The sequence below is a fragment of the Cervus elaphus genome, chromosome X, assembly GCF_910594005.1.
Source record: "Cervus elaphus chromosome X, mCerEla1.1, whole genome shotgun sequence".
In the NCBI taxonomy this organism is placed as follows: domain Eukaryota; kingdom Metazoa; phylum Chordata; class Mammalia; order Artiodactyla; family Cervidae; genus Cervus; species Cervus elaphus.
In genome coordinates, this window is record NC_057848.1 from 81,569,008 (window position 1) to 81,587,549 (window position 18,542).

At 41.3% G+C, this 18,542-nt stretch overlaps 1 protein-coding gene across 2 annotated transcripts; it reads right to left on the reverse strand.

Moving 5' to 3' along the window:
• Window positions 1-2,683: 2,683 nt before the first annotated feature.
• On the reverse strand, window positions 2,684-16,369 carry XKRX (XK related X-linked). Of its 2 annotated transcripts, none has more exons than XM_043897667.1 (3): window positions 14,896-16,369; window positions 10,426-10,694; window positions 2,684-4,320 (listed from the first exon to the last, which is right to left on the reverse strand). In XM_043897667.1, the coding sequence occupies exons 1-3, from the start codon at window positions 15,228-15,230 to the stop codon at window positions 3,578-3,580; spliced, it is 1,347 nt and encodes a 448-aa protein (XP_043753602.1). In that variant the 5' UTR covers window positions 15,231-16,369; the 3' UTR covers window positions 2,684-3,577. The 2 variants fall into 2 exon arrangements, with proteins under 2 accessions (XP_043753602.1, XP_043753601.1); XM_043897666.1 differs by having other exon boundaries at window positions 2,684-4,323.
• Window positions 16,370-18,542: the final 2,173 nt, after the last annotated feature.

The following is an 18,542-nucleotide window of genomic DNA, read 5'->3' on the forward strand; positions in this document are numbered from 1 at the left end:
AGCTTCTCAACAGCAGTAAGGGCAGTGTTGGCCAGAGAAAATTATAAGAGAATGGGCTTCAGTACTCCGCTGCTCTGATTGGTTATTTCTGGAGGAAGTGGTCATACAAACCTGACTGGAATTGCTCCCTCCAGTTTTACTTCCACAACCAGGATCTGGAAGGTGTGTGTCTAAAAACATAAGGAGTCAAAATCCTGAAACTAGAAAGGAAATGATTCTCTTCACTATCCTTCCCCTCCCCGCCCAACCCAATTTCCCAACCCTCTCAGTCTCCAGCCTACAAGTGCATGTGAACACATCCTCTGTTTTCCTCCTAGGCTTTTCAGGACTTACCCTTCTCTAGAGTGAATTGAGTGGTACCCCTTAATAAGGAGTATTTGTGATAAAGCATGCTTGATACAAACCCAGCCACAGTCCATAAACTATTCTTATGCCTTAGAATCTTCATCTGTAAAATGCAGAATCACAGTACTTACCCTCAAAAGAGCTGTTCTGAGGATTGAATGAAATAATGCATATAAAGCACCATGCCAGACATATAGTAAGTGCTCATAAATATCAGCTAGCGTTTAATTCTCCTACAGTGCCTCATGGTTCTATGCCCATAGTCTTTAAAACTGACAACTATTAGTTTATTTATTAATAATACATTTCCTTAATATGTTCATTTGTCCATACTTAGCCTACTGAATTTTCAATGACATAAGAATAGTTGTTGCTACAATGGTCTAGCATCTTCCCCCGCACTTTGTAATTCTGTACTCCTTTTCCAAGGTCCATTTGCTGGCCCCATCTCTGCCTCCTCTCCCACTCAGACTTGCCCCTACAAAAGTACCCTGTGTTGAACCTCCCCCCACCTCCCACCCTTCTAGGTTGTTACAGAGCCCAATATTGTAAAGCAATTATCCTTCAATTAAAAATAAAATTTAAAAAATAAATAAAATAAAATTTAAAAGTACCCTGTGTTGCTTTAAGATTTCAGAAGGTAAAAAGGAGTAATAAAAGAAGTGTCTGCAGATGGAAAGGAGCACACTCCTCTGCTCTACTCCTATATTCCACAATGCATCTCCTGTGCATCTATAAGATTGCTATGGAACAGAAAGGCCACCACCTATATAGGAGGTTCTGAAGATTCATTTGTGTAATGTATCACTGGTGTCTCTTCTCTGTGGATAAGGGCAGCTGGTTTTTCAAGTGGAACTTGCTCCACAATCTTCACCCTAAACTCTCTACATTCCTGGCATATTAAGTCACTGAGGATGGAAAGGATACATGCAGGAAAATAAGTCTAGTCTGGTGTGAGCCACATTTTTCTGCCCTCTGTATCTCCACTTCAGCTCCAATTGGCTTGCCTGGGTCAACTGTGTGTCTCTATGTTCTCATAGCACCTGATCCTTAAGTAGCTGACTTACGTGGCTTTTCTGGACCAAATTATAGCTCCACACTCCTCTTGCTCTTAAATAATAGAAGGCACATTAACCACTAGGGAGAAATTATTGCTTGAATTCCAAAGAGGCAGTGTGTTTTTCTGGAGATTTGGTAGGTTATTTCTTTCAAATTTACCTTGAATAATAATCAGAGGACAGTGGTGTGTGCTTTTTATTACAACCACCTAGATCTCCATCATGAAAGATGAGGATGAGGAATGAGGGAATTATGTTGAAAGAGGAAATCTCCACTTCTCCAAAGTCACTTTACTCTTCCCCAAACTAAGTATCTAATCCTTTCAGCCCCAAACAGTGGTTGAAGATGGCAAAACCACATGAGACATGTCAGGAAATAGGACAATTCTGGCTCATGCACTGCTGCTTAACAGAGGGAGTTCTTCCAATATTAGATAAGAGGAGGAGAAATGGCAAAAGATAAATTCTTACCAAGATCCCAAGAGTAAGACTGGATGAGAATGAGGAGTCTTAGGTTAGATTGTTCACAATTCCTCACAGCATTGTGGTGGGCACAACTGATTCATGCTACTAGGAGTTCATCTTACTTTCTTGGTCTGTGAGGGGCAAGCATTAGTTAGGTAAATGCTAAGATACTCAGTCCCAATAGTCAGTGGCCATAGAAGCTTCATATCCTTGGTGATGTTAGAGGCATCCAGCTGACTTTCTCATCAAAATACCCAACTCATATGCATGAAAGTTACTCAGTCATGTCCAACTCTTTGCAACCCCATGGATTATACAGTCCATGGAATTCTCCAGGCCAGAATACTGGAGTGGGCAGCTGTTGCCTTCTCCAGGGGATCATCCCAACCCAGGGAATGAACACAGGTCTCTTGCATAGCAGGCAGATTCTTTACCAGCTGAGCCACCAGTGAAACCCAAGAAAACTGGAGAGGGTAGCCTATCCCTTCTCCAGTGGATCTTCCCAATCCAACTCATATGATATATAAACATTAAGATACATAAGGAAGGGAGACCTGCATTCCCCCACTGGGGGTGTAGGAATGAGCAGATGGTTGATAAGCACATGCTCCTTATTAGAAAATAAAATCTTGTGGGCAGAAAGCAGTACTGATGATGATTTAACGTGATCTGGTTTTCCTCCTCTGCCTTCACTCCACCTTGGGGTGTTAGCCACTCTCCCAGCCCCAAACAACATAAAGTTGATGTCCTAGGTATTATTACCTCTCTTATTCTCTGAAAAAAATGAATCAACAAAATACTCAGGAAAGTAGGAGACACAAAGCAATTTTCATTTCTTCCACACATTAGAAACATTTTCAATTACAGTTCAGCTTCTCTGAGATCTACATCAGAATTGGTCAAAGAGCACAACAAAGCCAGGTTGGAGGGAATCCTTGATAAAGAGGCAAGAAGAGCGAGCTTTGACTCAACCACTCCACTCAGCACACTGGAGGCTCATGAAGGTCCCTAAGATAAACAGTCACGCTGCTTTATGCCTTGAATGAACTCTGTACTCCCTCCTCATAGTGTGTCTTTGAAGGGCTGCTGGGAAAAAAAGATCCCTGATGAATGATCACTAGTAAAGTCCTAAAGGAGAGCTAACTCATTTGTGGGACAGCTCTTTCAATAGTGGGGGTTTACCTCTTAATCACTGTTTCTCATTGGAATTGAAAGACTCCAGCCACGTTCACAGTTACAGGTTCCACATTAGTCAAACAGTTTCCTGGGCAGTACCCATAGGTTGTAAGCAGTCACATCCTCTGTTCAGTCAGGATATATTCTGGTGGGATTCTGAGTCATTCAGTTCAGTCCACAGAAAGCTCAGTAATGCTCAAGGGAATGAGCAGAGCTTAAAAGTCACAGACAGCCTTAGGTGCATGGATATAAGGTATCTCACAGGGCAGCCAGACAGCTGACCAGGGTGGATGGAATATGAATGACATCTCGGACCCTCCCGGATATGTAGTAGTTACCTTGGTGTTCAAACATAGCAGTCAATCTTAAGGAAATAAAATCTACTTGAGGGCTGCTCTTTCTTCTGATAGACTTACCAGAAAACTCAAAAAAATATCCTGGTGGATATTCACCCAAGAGCCTCATCATCTCCTTCAATTCTACAGCTGGTCTTGGCATCCCCCAACCCATTCCCAAATATCTGAAAGATAGAATCAGGCAATGCTTTGCCTTGCTTCAGCATCAGCAGATGGCTCTGAGTTCTCAACCCTGCCCCGAGGGTGTCGATGGGAGCATACACAGTGGAGGTAGTCCACTACATTGTGAGTGAAGAGTGAGCGCAATGGATGCAAGTACTGGAAGAACAGAAGCATGAAGCCAATGGAAATCAGATAAGCAATAATGAGCTGCAAGGCGATCAAGGAATGACAGTAATTCAGTAACACTTTAACTCCAAAGAACTTAAAAACCAAGACCATGATCACATTCTCTATCAATCTCACACTATAGTGCAGGCCCATGTGTCCCCAGTTCTGACCTTTCTCAACAAGGTCCCTATCTGCTAACTTCAACTGCAAAGCTGACCAGCAAGAGAAGTTGATGCCAGCGTAGAGGACAGTAACAGAAATCAACACCACCAGGGTGCCCACTCGGCTGAAATTTTTCTCAATGTTATTAGGCATCTGGGCACCACTCCTCCAGAACTTCACCCAAGGCTCAAAGAGGATGATCAGGAAGTTCAGCAGTAAGAAGGGCACAGCTTTCAACTTCAAGGTGGCTGAAAAGAGCACGAGAATCACAAGGCGGGAGGTGATCTCCAATGTCCGCCAAATGGTGATGCAAAGGACTTCTAGTGGCCCAAGGCGAATCTTGTATTCATCATACTTGATCTGGATGGCCAACATGTTGCAGAGGGTAGCCCCATAGGTGACAGATATCAGGGAAAAGACTATGAGCACTGCTGTAAGAAAGAAGAAACAGAAAAAATAGGCAGTCAATGTTGATGAACTTTGTACTCTGACCCAGAGACCCAGAGATCCAGAGAGACGATAGGCAAGACTTGAGGGCTTAAGTTAAGAGAAAACCTATGAATGAACACAGCTGTGTAAACCAGGAGCATTCACAGAAAAAAATGAAAATAAACTAATTATTTTGTGTGATAGGGACTGTAGAAGTTTTTCATTTCTCTAGTTTCTAAATTTCCCATGAAATTAGAAATGAACATGTACTGTAATACTTTAATAATCATATAAACATGCAAAATAAACATTTAAAAAAAGTGAGTCTCGATGTCAATATACTTAATGCCACTGAAACGTACACTTAAGATGGTAAAAAAAAAAAAGTGAGTCTCAGAACAAGCATTGAAGGCTTCCCTGGTGACTCAGATCATAAAGAATCTGCCTGCCATGCAGGAGACACAGGAGATGTGGGTTTGATCCCTGGGCTGGGAAGATCCCCTGGAGGAGGAAATGGCAACCCATTCCAGTATTCTTGCCTGGAGAATTCCATGGATAGAGGAGCCTGGAGGGCTACAGTCCATGGGGTCATAGAAGAGTCGGACACAACTAACACTTTCAGTACTAGCACTGAGAGGTCACTAACACAAGAAGAGTACATATAAAGGGATAAGCAGCATCTACCTGATGAAACCTGAGAAAACAATGCTGGAGGCAGAGAGAACTCTATCTGCAAAAAATCCTGTCTTAGGAGACTCAGAGAGAATGCTTTTGGTTATAGAAGTCCCTGCTTTGAGGAATATCTTCTCCAAGGAAGTAATCTTGTTTGTGTGTGTTTCTAGAATATAAAATATATCCTGGAAATTCCAAGAGGGCAGAAAGGGCCATGTATATTTTGTTCACTGCTGTATCACCAGAACCTAGCACACTGCCTGGAGTATAGTAGGTGCTCGACAAATGTTTGTGGAATTAATGAAGAATTCTGAATTTAGAGAGACAGAATAAAATACCTACGATTAGATATCCTTGGTTCAACAGTGCGGAAGCTTGTGCAAATCACTGAATATCTACGTGCCTCAATCTCCTAGGTCACTGATATATTCTAGAGTTGCTTGTATTAATCACCAGCAATGCCAGTTTATCACATCAATGGTGTGGTAAACTTTAGGAATCCCCAAATTTCTGGCAGAATGGTTTAAAAATTTTTTAAAAACCATTTCCTAGCCCATAACATCCATATCACTGAAGGATCAGTATGCTCCCTAACTTGCTCTCCTGAGTCTCAACTCCAGTGACCCTTTCTTTTTCTTCCTTCCTTTATATCAGAGGATACTGGTCACTAAGAAAGATCTAGCTCTCTCAAGGAGAATGAGGGGTCCAAGTGTACTCATCCAAAAGAAACACTGGAGCTTTCTGTTATCATAAAAACACTGGATTCAGGGAATTACAGCCATTGAAATGTCAATCTAATCTGCAAGAGAAGCAAAGACCTCCCCATGGAAAGTCAAAAAGAAGCACAGCTTTGTTTCCAAGATCTTTTCCAGCTCTAAGTATAAGGTTGCGGTCTCAAGTACTGGAATGGGAGACTCAAAGTGTCTACTCTTAGCTTTATTTTTAATTATTTATAATTTTTTCTAGTTGTATTGGGATATAATTGACATATAACATTGTATTAGTTTAAGGAGTACAAAAGGATTATTTGATAAACTCTTGGCTGTATAAACCACACTCAGTGCCATTCTCAAGAGTTGATGCTCCTTATGGAGTTTGGAACATCAGGGCACATGTATAGCTGGCCAAGTGTGGTGATGCTTTCCCTTAACTGAGAACTCATTTGTTGATAGTAGTGTAATAAAAGGCAGAAAGCCTGATGCTTCCAATTAATATAAAAACACCTTCCATCTGTCTCCCTAAAAATAGACACATGCCATAAGAGGTCAAAATGCTGCTAGTGAATTTGCTCATCTATGCTGATCCAGATAGCCTCCCAGAGCAAATAGAAAAAAAGGGGAGGTAGCAAGGAGAAGATAGGAGGGTGGGTGAAAATGAGGAAAAGTGAAACCAAAAAGTAGTTTACAAAACCTTAAGAGAGAGGGTATCATCAGAAAGTTTTTAATAGGAGAAATCACCAAAGAATTGAAAATAAGGCCTTGCAGAAAGCTTCCCCTACAACCTTTGTATAGTGATATAGTTGGGCTTCCCTGGTGGCTCAGGTGGTAAAGAATCTGCCTGCAATGCAGGAGACCTGGGTTTGATCCCTGGGTTGGGAATTTCCCCTGGAGGAGGAAATGTCAACCCTCTCCAGTATTCTTGCCTGGAGAATCACAAGGACAGAGGAACCTGGAGGGCTATAGTCCATGAGGTCGCAAAGAGTCAAACACAACTGAGTGACTAATATTGTCACTTCATAATTAGAAATATAGGTTCTAAAGGTGGATGTCCTAGATGCCAATCCTTTTTGCCATCCATTAGTTATGGAACCTCCAGGAATTTGTTTAACTTCTCAGTGCCTCTGTTTTCTCATTTGTAAGATGTGGATAATAACAAGTATCTTATAACATTGCTGTGAAGATTTAAATGAAATAATTACATTAGAGAAATCCCTGGAACATAGTAAACTCTATCTGCTAGCCTCTATCATCATCATCACCATTCTCTATTTCCTAAAGTGCAGGAGATACATTTAACTTACATAGGCACTACCCTGACACTTAGGAAATTAGGTGATTTAAAAACTGATAGAACACCTAGACATAGGCCTCACAAAAATGTGTAAGACCTATAACAAGAAAATGATACAATTTTACTGAAGTATATTTAAAAATATTTAATGAAATGTACCTCAGTCAAGTTGTATATAGTTGGCCCTCTGCATCCACAGATTCAACCAAACATGTATGGAAAATACTTGGGAAAAAATTCCAGTAAGTTCCAAAAAGCAGAACTTGAATTTGCCATGCACTGGCAACTATTTACATAGCATTTACATTGTATTAGGTATTATAAGTAACCTAGAGATGATGTAAAGTATATGGGAGGATGTACACAAGTCATATGCAAATATTACACCATTTTATATAAGAGATTTGAGCATTTGCAGATTTTGGTATCCATAGGGGGTCCCTGAAACAAACCCCTGCAGATACCCAGGATTGACTGTAATTTTCTTGTTAGAGTTCTTACATATTTATGGCATAGAGTGTAGTGATGCTTCATGGAGGTATATTTATCTCCAAACTCATCAAGTTGTACACATTAAATAGGAGATAGAGGTAGAGGTTTTTGTCATTCATACCTCAGTAAAGTCATTTCTAAATATTAAATGAAATAGAGAGTTCAATTATCTTCTAACATGAAATTGACTGATCCTGCAAAACATGTAAACTCCCTCCAAAATAACCTAAATAATTGAGTGCAATCCCAGTCACATTCTCAACAAAATGTTTTTTCTTTCATTGTTATTGTTTTGCTTTGTTTTGTGTTCTGGTGGGGAATTGACAAACTGAAAATTCATTCTGTTTGGAAGATCAGGCTAAACTGCTCTATCAGATATGAGCTGTGAAAGGCCTTTGTAAGAAAGGCACAAGACCTAAAAGCAATAAAGAATTTGAATATATAAAAATTTAATACTTCAAAATGCCAGAAAATACAAGTATATTGTCCCTTACATATAGTGTGCTGCACATCTCTTACATGTATGACATATATATGCACATTTAAAATGTGTGTATGCGCACACATACAGAACATTATACAAATGTATACATACACACTTATCCACAGCTGGAAAGGAATAGGCAGAATAAGTGAATAGTTCATCCAAATGAATAAGGAAAAAACAAACATCACACTAGAAAAAATACCATATATAGTACCATATATAGATAAGAACAGAACGTCCAAACATGAAATGATGTTCAGCTTCACTCATAAAGCAAATTATTAAAACAATTATCTTATAATTATACAGGTATTTACCTTAAGATATGAAGAAACAGGCACATTCATACACTTGGGAATACAAATTCATGCAACCTTTTGGCAGTACTGACGAAATTCTAAACATGCATATCTTTTCTCCCAGCAATTCTACTGCTAAGAAGTTATTCTACAGAATCTCATTCCAGTACACAGACACTTTAAATAATAAACTTTAATCCTACCAACAGAAGATTAGGGAAGTAAGAAAGAATGGTCCAATTCATATAAAAGAAGTATATAGTATATTTATCAAAATTATCATATATGCATATATAATTATTATATAAGTATATATAATTAAGTATTGAATAAACATTGGTATACTTTTGAAAAAACATGTTGCTGGAAAGAATGTTTAATACAGTCCTTTTTGGGCAAACATATATGGGTCATGTACTCAGTCGTGTCTGACTCTTTGTGACCCCATGGACTATAGCCTGCCAGGCTCCTATGTCCGTGGGTTTCCCAGGCAAGAATACTGGAGTGGGTTGCCATTTCCTTCTCCAGGAGATTTTCCTGACCCAGGGATTGAACCCACATTTCCTGCATTGCAGGTAGATTCTTTACCGTCTGAGCCACCAGGGTAGCTACACACACACATATATATTGTATACATGTTTATATTTACACAGTAAAAAGAAGTCTGGAAGGATATACATTAAATGGTAAACAGATTGCCTTTGGGAAATGAGATTACCTCTCCTATTTTACATATATTCTGTACAGTTTTGAATCTTTACCATAATCATGTCTGATTTTTATAATTAAAAAAAATAAGGACCAAAAATAGTAATACATGATCATGGCAAAAAGAAATTCAAAACATATAAAAGGGTATAAAGTAAAAGCTAAAAGCCAGGTGACTGCTCATTTTCACTCCCTAGAAGTAAATTGTTTCTTGCATATCTTTGTAGAAATAGTCTGTGCATATACAATTACCTGCAGGCCATTCGTTCTGTGCATGAATTACTTTTATAATGCATAATATTTTAATTAAGTGATTTATTTACCCTCAAAATTCTCAGGAGAAATCATTTCCAGAGATTTTTCTCCCCAACTACCTTCAATTCTAGGTATGCAAAAAGCTTCAAGACCAGCAAAACTTCATGAACAATTCTTAGCAGAGAAAAAAAGAGGACACATTTCCTCCCTACACTTATTTGAAACATGGAGCTTTGTGAAGCAGGGTCAACAGGTAATAATAAGGAAATGGTCCAAAGCTGTACCCACAGCTGTAGCAGCTCAGGCCCAAGTAGATGAAGCTAATCTCAGGCTGTTAAAAGTCATTAACAGTACTTTATCTCAACTTTTGAAAACACTGACTCACACTTCATCCTCTGCTAGAGGTCTACTAATCCCAGGATCCCTCTTTTACAAATGGGAGATTAAGACAGTGACCTCTTTGGTAACTTCTTCTAAAGAACACAGAGAAGGTCAGAACTGGGGCCAGACCTAACTCAAACCAGTATTCAATCCATACCATTTTTCTTTCTCCCCACTGGAGATGGAAGGAAGGAGTGATTCAATCAGTGATTCCCAAAAGTGGCTGATCAGAAACAATCAGGGTACTTTCAAAAAATGCAGATTCCTGTATTAACTGACTTAGGCCTGAGTATGGAATTTAAGTTATAAAAGGAGCTTTCACCCAGTGGTTATGTTTTCTCATGATCAGAATATTAGGGAAACTCTTATTAAAAGGCAGTCATCCCTATACCAACCAACCAAACACCCTCAATCAATGTAAACGCTGTGGGTAGGAAAAATGTCCTACTGGCTGCTGGTATTACTCACTTCTTCTGGGCCCAGAGACGGTTTATCCATGGCATTTTTAGTTTAAATACCTTACCCAGGTTTAAGAAATCTGGCAGGCCTGAGATATCTGGCTCTGCAAGTTGACTATTGGTGCTGTTCAACAGAAAGCTCTATAGTACCAATACAGTAATCATGAGGTATACATAGCTGCTGAGTACTTGAAATGTGGCTAGTATGACTGAGGAAGTACATTTTTAATTTTAATTTAAATAGTCACAGGAAGCTGGTGGCCAGTATATTGGACAGTTCAGGTCTAGATTTCTAAGACCCTTGATTTCAGTGGAACCCGCCCCTCGCCTGACCCCACTCACCTCTACCCAGGGGGACCTCTGCAGAGATCAGAGTCACATAGAGCTGATAGGTCAGCTGGGGCACTGAGCCCAGGAAGGCTTGAATCTGTGACATACGTTTGTAGGCATTGCGGTGCATAGCCAGGGTCCGGATGGAGTGGCCCACCTCCCATTCTATCAGCACCTCCTCGCCATTTATTAGCATCTTCTTTCGGGTGAGGCTGACATAGGGCTCCTCCTGCCCCTCTTTCTTCCACAGTGTGAGGTACTTAATCATGGCCTCCAAACATCTGCAGAAGTAAAGCATCATGGGAACTTAACTAAAGCTGTCCTAGGAAAGAAATTGGTGGTGAGGGGGGATAAATAACTCAGGAAAGTTGTGATACTTTTCTGCCATTCTTTCACTCCTGTTCTATTCAATTTTCATGAGTCAAACAGTTGGTCATGCCTTCTACAAATCACTTGAGTCTAAATCTTTTGTGTTCATTCAGTCATCAACCAACCTAAGAACACCAATTCAGAAGTATTTGAGGACTTAGAAATTGCTTTGTCTCCTTAAGAATAAGCCTATGACAGAAAAATGACTGGAATACAAAAACATTAATAATGTGTTGAGAGAAAATGATGAAGGTTCCAAAAGGCTCTGGTTTTCCTAACACCTTAAGTTCCTGAGGAAAAATGTTGCTTATTCAAACCTTCCAGCTTCATAATCAGGTCTTTTGAGCTCTGCTTTTTCAAGACAAAACCCACAAGTATAACTATCTCAGCCAAAAAGTCTTGGAGGGGATCTGGGGAAAAAACTCTCAAATACACAGGGATGCTTATAAATCAACTATACTCCAATAAAAATTTTTTAAACAATTTAAAGGATACAAATGAAAGCCATTTAGCAACAAAGGTACTTAAAAAGACTTGGCAACTCAGAACCCAATGTACTATATACCTAGGGAACCTCAAAAGACCTCTTTAAAGCTTGTTCTGGGGGCCTCTTGACCTGTTAGGGAACAACAGCTTTTTAAACTTCATTCTTTCTCTACAAAAGAGGAAAACTTTCTTTGATTTGGAATCCCCCTCCACACACACACAGAAATGAATGGAAACTGTGGACTGTTTCTTATGATAAGTTGGAACAGTTGTGTCGAAATTTAAGCTGTCTTTCCTGACAGGCTAAGGGCTGTATTTATCTCACCCACTGCCCTTATCACATAGTGGGCATTTGATAAACATTTGCTGAGTAAATAAAAGAGTAAGAAGGAAGCAAATAATAGAGGGTGAGAAGTGATGGGAGGAGAAAATGATAATGGCAATGAAATTTAACAGAAAAAGAGACCAAAGACAAGTTCAGAGATATATGCTCTCTAGACCTCTGGCTCCTAATAGGAAAGAGCATTGGCCAGCTGCCATTCTCCACAGGATCTCTCTTTTCTTAAAGATGTTTATTTTATATTGGACTATAGTTGATTTACAATGTTATGTTAGTTTCAGTTGTACAGCAAAGTGATTCAGTTCTACATACACATGTATCCTTTTTCAAATTCTTTTATTTATATTATTATGAAATATTGAACAGAGTTCCCTGTGCTATACACTAAAGTCTTTGTTGGTTATCTAATTAAAAAAAATATTTATTTAATTATTAGGCTTCTCCAGGTCTTATTTGTGGTATGTAGGAGCTAGCTCCCCAACTGGGGATCCAACCTAGGTCCCCTGCATTGGGAGCACAGAGTCTTAGCCACTGGACCACCAGCGAAATCCCAGTTATCTATTTTAAAAATAGTAGTGTGTATGTCAATCCCAAACTCCCAATTTATCCCTCCCCTTCACCTTTTCCCTTTGGTAACCATAAATTTGTTTTCTAAGCCTATGATTTTGTTTCTGCTTTGTAAATAAGTTCATTTGTATCATTTATCCACAGGATCCCTTTGACATTGGTGCATGTGTGCCAGCTTGAATCATCCACACTGTAAGGAAAACTGAAATCCAGGAGAGAAAAAGATGGAAGGAGAAAACAGAGAAGAAAAAAAAAGCAATTTTCTCCTCTGAGTCAGGAAAAATGCGTATGTGCACTTCCAACAAAAGATTTTAGATTTTAACCCAAGCCCATCAATGTTATTGCTGAATAAAATATGGGGGGGGTGCATGAAGAATCCTGTTCCTGCTTCTATTCTTAAGGCTATTTACTGGTTTACGTAAGCATGTTTGCCTTGCTTATAAATGGCACAACATGAGAATACATTTTCACTTCCAGAGGTATCTTTGCATTTCATATAAGAAAACATATAAGGTCCTCCAAACACCTTCATGTGCCTAATAGCACTAATCAAGTTCCTACCTACCTAAAAAAGTAATTTGCCTTGAAAATAAGCATTATCAAGGATATGGTCTATGAGCTTTTAATTATTTTTCCTGGCTGTAGGGTTAGCTGACTGAGATTATAAATGCTTTTCAATCATATCTAGTCAAAGTTAAATGATAAAAATGAAACAGAGTACTCAACACTATGGATGGTCCAAATCAAAGATGGCTTGGGAGGCCACAAAGCAAAGAGAGAAGTCAAAATGGGGGGCTGGGGTAGTACTTACCAAAATTTGCATCTTCAGGAGGGAGGGGACACATATATGCCTATGGCTGATTCATGTTGATGTATGGCAGAGACCATCACAATATTGTAAAGTAATTATCCTCCAATTGATATAATTTTTTTAAAAGAGCACTTGATCTTTTAATTCAATAGATTGCATTTGAAAAGGGAGAGAAGAATGGTTTCCTTGCTCCTCTGATAATATCTCTAAATGACATCTTGATTCAAAGTTCAAGATGAGGTCTTCCTTTCACAGCTTAGCTTCAGAGATTTAGAACTGGAAAGGACCTTTAGATTACCTAGTCCAGAGGTTGCATAGGCCAGCTGAGTCACATTGGAAGAACAGCTGTGGCTTGTTTGGCTCAGACAGTGTTTTTATTTAATTACCAAAATCAGTTGTCAAAATATTAAGTCATTCTATTTCCCACAAAATCCTGTCTTGAGTGCTTCTCCTGAAAAGTTGGGGCCTTGGCGATATTGGGTCTGAATTCCCACAAGGAATCAACGAACTGGAGCTGTGGAGCAGTTGCCTCCTTTAGGCTTATCTTGTGGAATCCAGATTGCCACAGTACTCACTACTCTCCATCATTTCTTTAACAATGAAACTTCATTTTTATTTATCATCACACATGAAGCTACTGTTTTTCTCATACTTGTCTTGCCTTGCTCATTTATGATACTTGCCTGGCCCCTGTTAAGTGTTTGAGTTTGAGACCCATGATCTAGTCCAAGCCATTTATTTTACAGATGAAGGAACTGAGGCTCAAGGCATCTTCAGGGATTTCACCAAGGCTACATAATTAGTCAATGACAGAAGGGGCGAGGGGGGCCCACTAGATTCCAGGTCTCCTGAATTCCAGGCCACTGTTTCTGTTGATGTCTCAAATTTTCACTGATGGAGCATAATCAATTACTCCCTGTTTAAATATATTGATAAAAATTTTTCTTTAAAGAGTAGAGTTCCATCCTTAGCCAGTTTCAGACTGTTTATGTCTCTGATGATGAAACATCTCCCCAATCGCAATTACAACATCAACACTATGACCCATATTCCTCAGCTGACTGCAGGTTTCTGCTTCTCTTGCAATCAAGATAAACTTGGTCCATTCTTTCCTACTGACCTCATAAATTTTGCAACATCTCTCTATCTTGAAAATCCCATAGCATCCAGATGAGACTTCTGATGCAGATGCCTGTTCCCCTTAGGATAAGGCACATTCTTATCCTTTCAAAGCAATCAGAATGGAAAGACTCAATATTATTATATTGTGCTACAGCATCCAGATAGACTGTCTTCCTTTGCCCCTTCTAACCGTGTACGTTTATTGCAGAAAAATACAAAGGGATAAACAGGGGACCAATAAACTGTCAGGAAAAACAAATTACAAGGGGTTGGGGTACCAGATGAACGTAAATGGCTTAAAATATTTCCCAGATGTCAAATAACTCCAGAAAATTTGAAAATAACAGTCACAGCAGCCCAAGCAGCTCAGGGTAAAGAAACTGAATGTGAGATGGGACAGAGAGGGTAAGGAACTTCCATCCAATTTAAAGAGTGTCTAAAAGGCAGGGTCAAAATAACATACTCCAAAGCTATGGCCTGTGTTCACAAGGTGATCACATCAATTGGTCTCAAATTCAGATAGCAAACATTGTCAGATGAAGTCTTATTAATGGTACCAAACATGGTTTTGGAACACAGGTACATGCCACATGTTCATTGTGATGGCACTTAAGACTGCAGATAAGACTTTGTGGAAGGCAGGCAGGGAAGTCAAGAGTGGGAGGGAATAGAAGAATCGATTCAATTAGAGGCACAGTAGCATTCTTAAAAAATATTAAATTCATCCTTCTCTGCGCAATGGGGGGAAGGGGTAGAGGAGGAGGGAAAAGATGCAAAAGTTGCTCACCTGATAACAGGTCCCAAGAGGATTAGATGCATAAACAATGATAGTGGCTTGTCTTTGGCCAGGTCTCTGTGGACAAAAATGAGGGTCAACTGGACCATGATGGATGAAAACATAAAGAAAGAAAAGGTGTATGTCATCCAGTAGGTTTCACTATTCTTCCGGTAGATTCTAACCATATACAAGGCAGATGCTGCCTCCCCACAGTACAAAAAGGTGGAGAAGAGGATGCCAAATGGAAAAGTAAATCGGGGGTTGGCCCCACGGATGACATCTTCCTCAAGAGAGGATATCGGCTCCACGTTTGGCTCTTCGGGAATTTCAAAAACTTGGTCCATTGTTGAGGTTCCAACTGTTGTGGTCTGGTTTTCAGAGCACTACCGCCCCTCCCCCACCCGCCAAAGAACGTGCAACAGCTGCAGTCCAAGTATTGGTGAGGAAAGCTGTCAAGTCCAATTCTAGTTAGAGCAGGAGATCCTTCTCTTCTAGTCCCAAATTAGACTTGTTGGAGTCTGAGATGAAGGATCCAGGAGTACCACTTTGAACTTGACTCTTGTTTAGCCCGGGATTCCAATCGTCAACACACGTGCTGTGGAATTTGGACAAGGCAAAAGCAAACACCTTAGCGCCCAGTCAGGGGACCAATTCCAGTCGTGTAAGAAGCCATGGGAACTGCTGTTTTGGTGGCGGTTCCGCCTTTCGCAGCCCTCTAGGAAGCGGGGCAGGCCGGTCTGTCGGGGGCACCCACACTCAGCAGCTGCTCTCAAGGAGCCCTGACCAGTGTGCTCTCTCAAATCGGCGGAGAACTGAGCCAGGGCAGAAGTGGGGGTTGCAGCCTGAACGTCCCTTCGGGATTCAGTTCAGTGCCCAGATACTTAGCTATTGCTAAGCTGTGGCTATTAGTTCGCCTGCTCGCCGGCGCTCTCTCCAGACCCGCGCTTAGTCAAAGGTTCTCACGTAGGCTTCTCGGATTCCCCAAGCTCCGCTCCAAAGGCAGCCCGACCAGGGGCAGGAGCAGAGCCACAGCCCCATCCCCAGGCACAGTCACCGGGGAGCGAAGTGGCGTGCGCGTCCGCTATAGGATCCAGAGAAAACTGGAGGGGCTTCTTTTCCACCGAGAAACTTTGCTAGCGAAAACCACGACGTGCGGAGTGCCAACCCGGCCGGACAATTGTCACCAAACTCTTGGGCGCCGTCTGCTGCCGGGGTCCTGCCAGCCCGCAGTTCCAGCTGTGAGAGATCGGTGACTTCAGGAACTAAGGCACACAGAAGGCGGGGGTGAGCGGAATGGGAGAGACAGCTGGGACCAAACAAAACCAGTCTGCGACTTCCAGGGCGGGCAGATGAAGGATGCTCGGTGCGTAGAGGCGCAACAAAAGGGGGCTTGGGCCAACCTTTAGAAGGATTTCTTATCACGACCACCGAACCCTGGAGGGGGCTACAGCTTTCGTCTTGCCCCAGAGCAGCAGACGCCCACTTCTACCCCTCCCTCCCTAACTAGCTCGCTCCCACACTCGCTCAACCCACGCGGTTAAGCAGGTGTGTCTCTCTCGGCCTCAGGGTTGAATCTCCCTAGGTCCTATTGCCCTCCGGATTTTGTTACAGTTGGGTGGGGGACAGACTGGGAGGCAATCGGGCCATAGAGGTTTCCTTTCCAAGCGAGACTGTATGTAGCAGAAGGGAGAAAGAAAAAGATAGAGGGGGTGTCAAGACTCAAGGTCAGCCCACTGACCCATATTATATGCCTTGATTTCTCCACTTGAAAAATGAGGCCAGGGTAGGAACTTTAGAACGAACTTTCAGGTCTTTGGTTGGAAGGTTCTGAAGAGGTGCCAAACTCTAAATAGACTGGAGAGGAGCCAAGTGAGCTGTTAGTAAAAACTGAGAGGGGTGTCTCAAAGAGCTCTGAGAATTGCCTAGATTCTTAACAGCAATCCTCCCCCACTAGCTGAGCTTTTGTTTTTGTGCCTTCATTTGCATAATTCTAAACCCCAGGGGAAAAGAGAAAACATCTGCCTCTTGGTAATAATACAAATGTAGCAGAGCCAGCCTTTTGCTGCAGGAAGTCAGTAAAAAGAATCTAGGTGAGGAATGGCCAAGTCGCAGCCACCAAAAGGATGGCCTGGAGAAAGGCTTAGTCTGGCTGTGGTGGTGCTTTTTCAACATTCCTGTTATTGCTGCATCCTTCCTCCAGGGCTGATCCAGGCACAGATGAGCTTCTACAAGGTTGTTGCCTTTTGAGACAGATGTGGCAGTTGGGTTAGCAGACTGATCCTGACTCCTTTCTGTTTCACAAGGTGGGTCAACAGTATCAGAGAACACTTCACACATAGGGTTGATGAAGTGGGACTTTCCAAAAGGCACCAAATTCTTTGCCAACAGTAAGTATGTGGTGTGCAACTTCCTGGGGCCTTCTTTGGAAACCTTTCCCAAGATGAATCACAAGTAGGGTGACAAACTTCTGTTTGCTGAGTTGATCACCCTAACATGGGAGACTGAAGCTAGGAAGAATGTAGAATCCCCATGTTTTTCTTTTTAGCCTTTCCTCCTTCCCTGTGCCCTTCAAAGTGTTAGCCACTCAGTCATGTCTGACTCTTTGCAACCCCATGGACTGTAGCCCACCAGGCTCTTCTGTCCATGGAATTCTCCCAGCAAGAATACTGAAGTGGGTATTCCCTTCTCTGTCCTTTCCCTTCTCCAGGGGATCTTCCAAACCCAGAGATAGAACCTTGGTCTCCTGCATTGTAGGCAGATTCTTTTATGTCTGAGCCATTAAGGAAGCCCTGAGCCCTTGTTACTCCCCAAATATGCAAATCTTCACTGCCTTCTTACATTGTTCTGTCTGACATTTAAGGCTCTCTATAATCATCACACAATTTTCCTCTCCAGCTTCATCACCCACGTTACCCTGCCACACCCTTTGCTCCAGTCCAACAGGTTTTCTCACTTAATCATACTTGCCTTGCTGTCTCAGTGCCTTGTTGAGACTATTTACAACCCCCTTCACTCTTTTCTTCATTAGTCCAAACCCTAACCTTCTTTCCTTTTTTTTTTTTTTAAATTTTTTTCCTAACCTTCTTTCAAGGGGCAATTCAAGCACTCCCTCCTCCAGGAAGCCTATCCTCACCTCCCCATCTCTCATTTTCCCCTCTGTCTTAGTGCTATTGGCATATACTCTCTTGTGCTAGTCCTTGGACTCTTTCTGTGTTTGCCCTGCCTCCTAAACAGAAGTGTAGACTCAGGGAGGGATGCTCAATTAATATTTATTGTGGTTCTTGTTGATGATAGTGATTAACAAGTGGTGATGATGATGAAGCTTCTTCCCCATGCTTCCTCCAGTAAAACATGCAAGACGCAAGCACACTCATCTCTAAAAGTTGTAGCCAATGTAGCTAGAGCATAAAGTCCTGTGGGAACACCTACTGCCTCAAGCAGCCATTCAGTTCACAGAGGATGTCAGCCCTTCTCAGAGTTCCATTTTTTGGGGGTCAATCCCACAGTTTAGCACAAAATTACAAATTGTTTCAAGTATACACATTTTTATTTCACCACTAAATTACTCTAAGTTCCTTAAAGGCAGAGACACTAATGTTACATTTCTTTGATTCCCCCAAGGTTTGTATAGACCTGTAAATCTCCTGCTCTCTGAT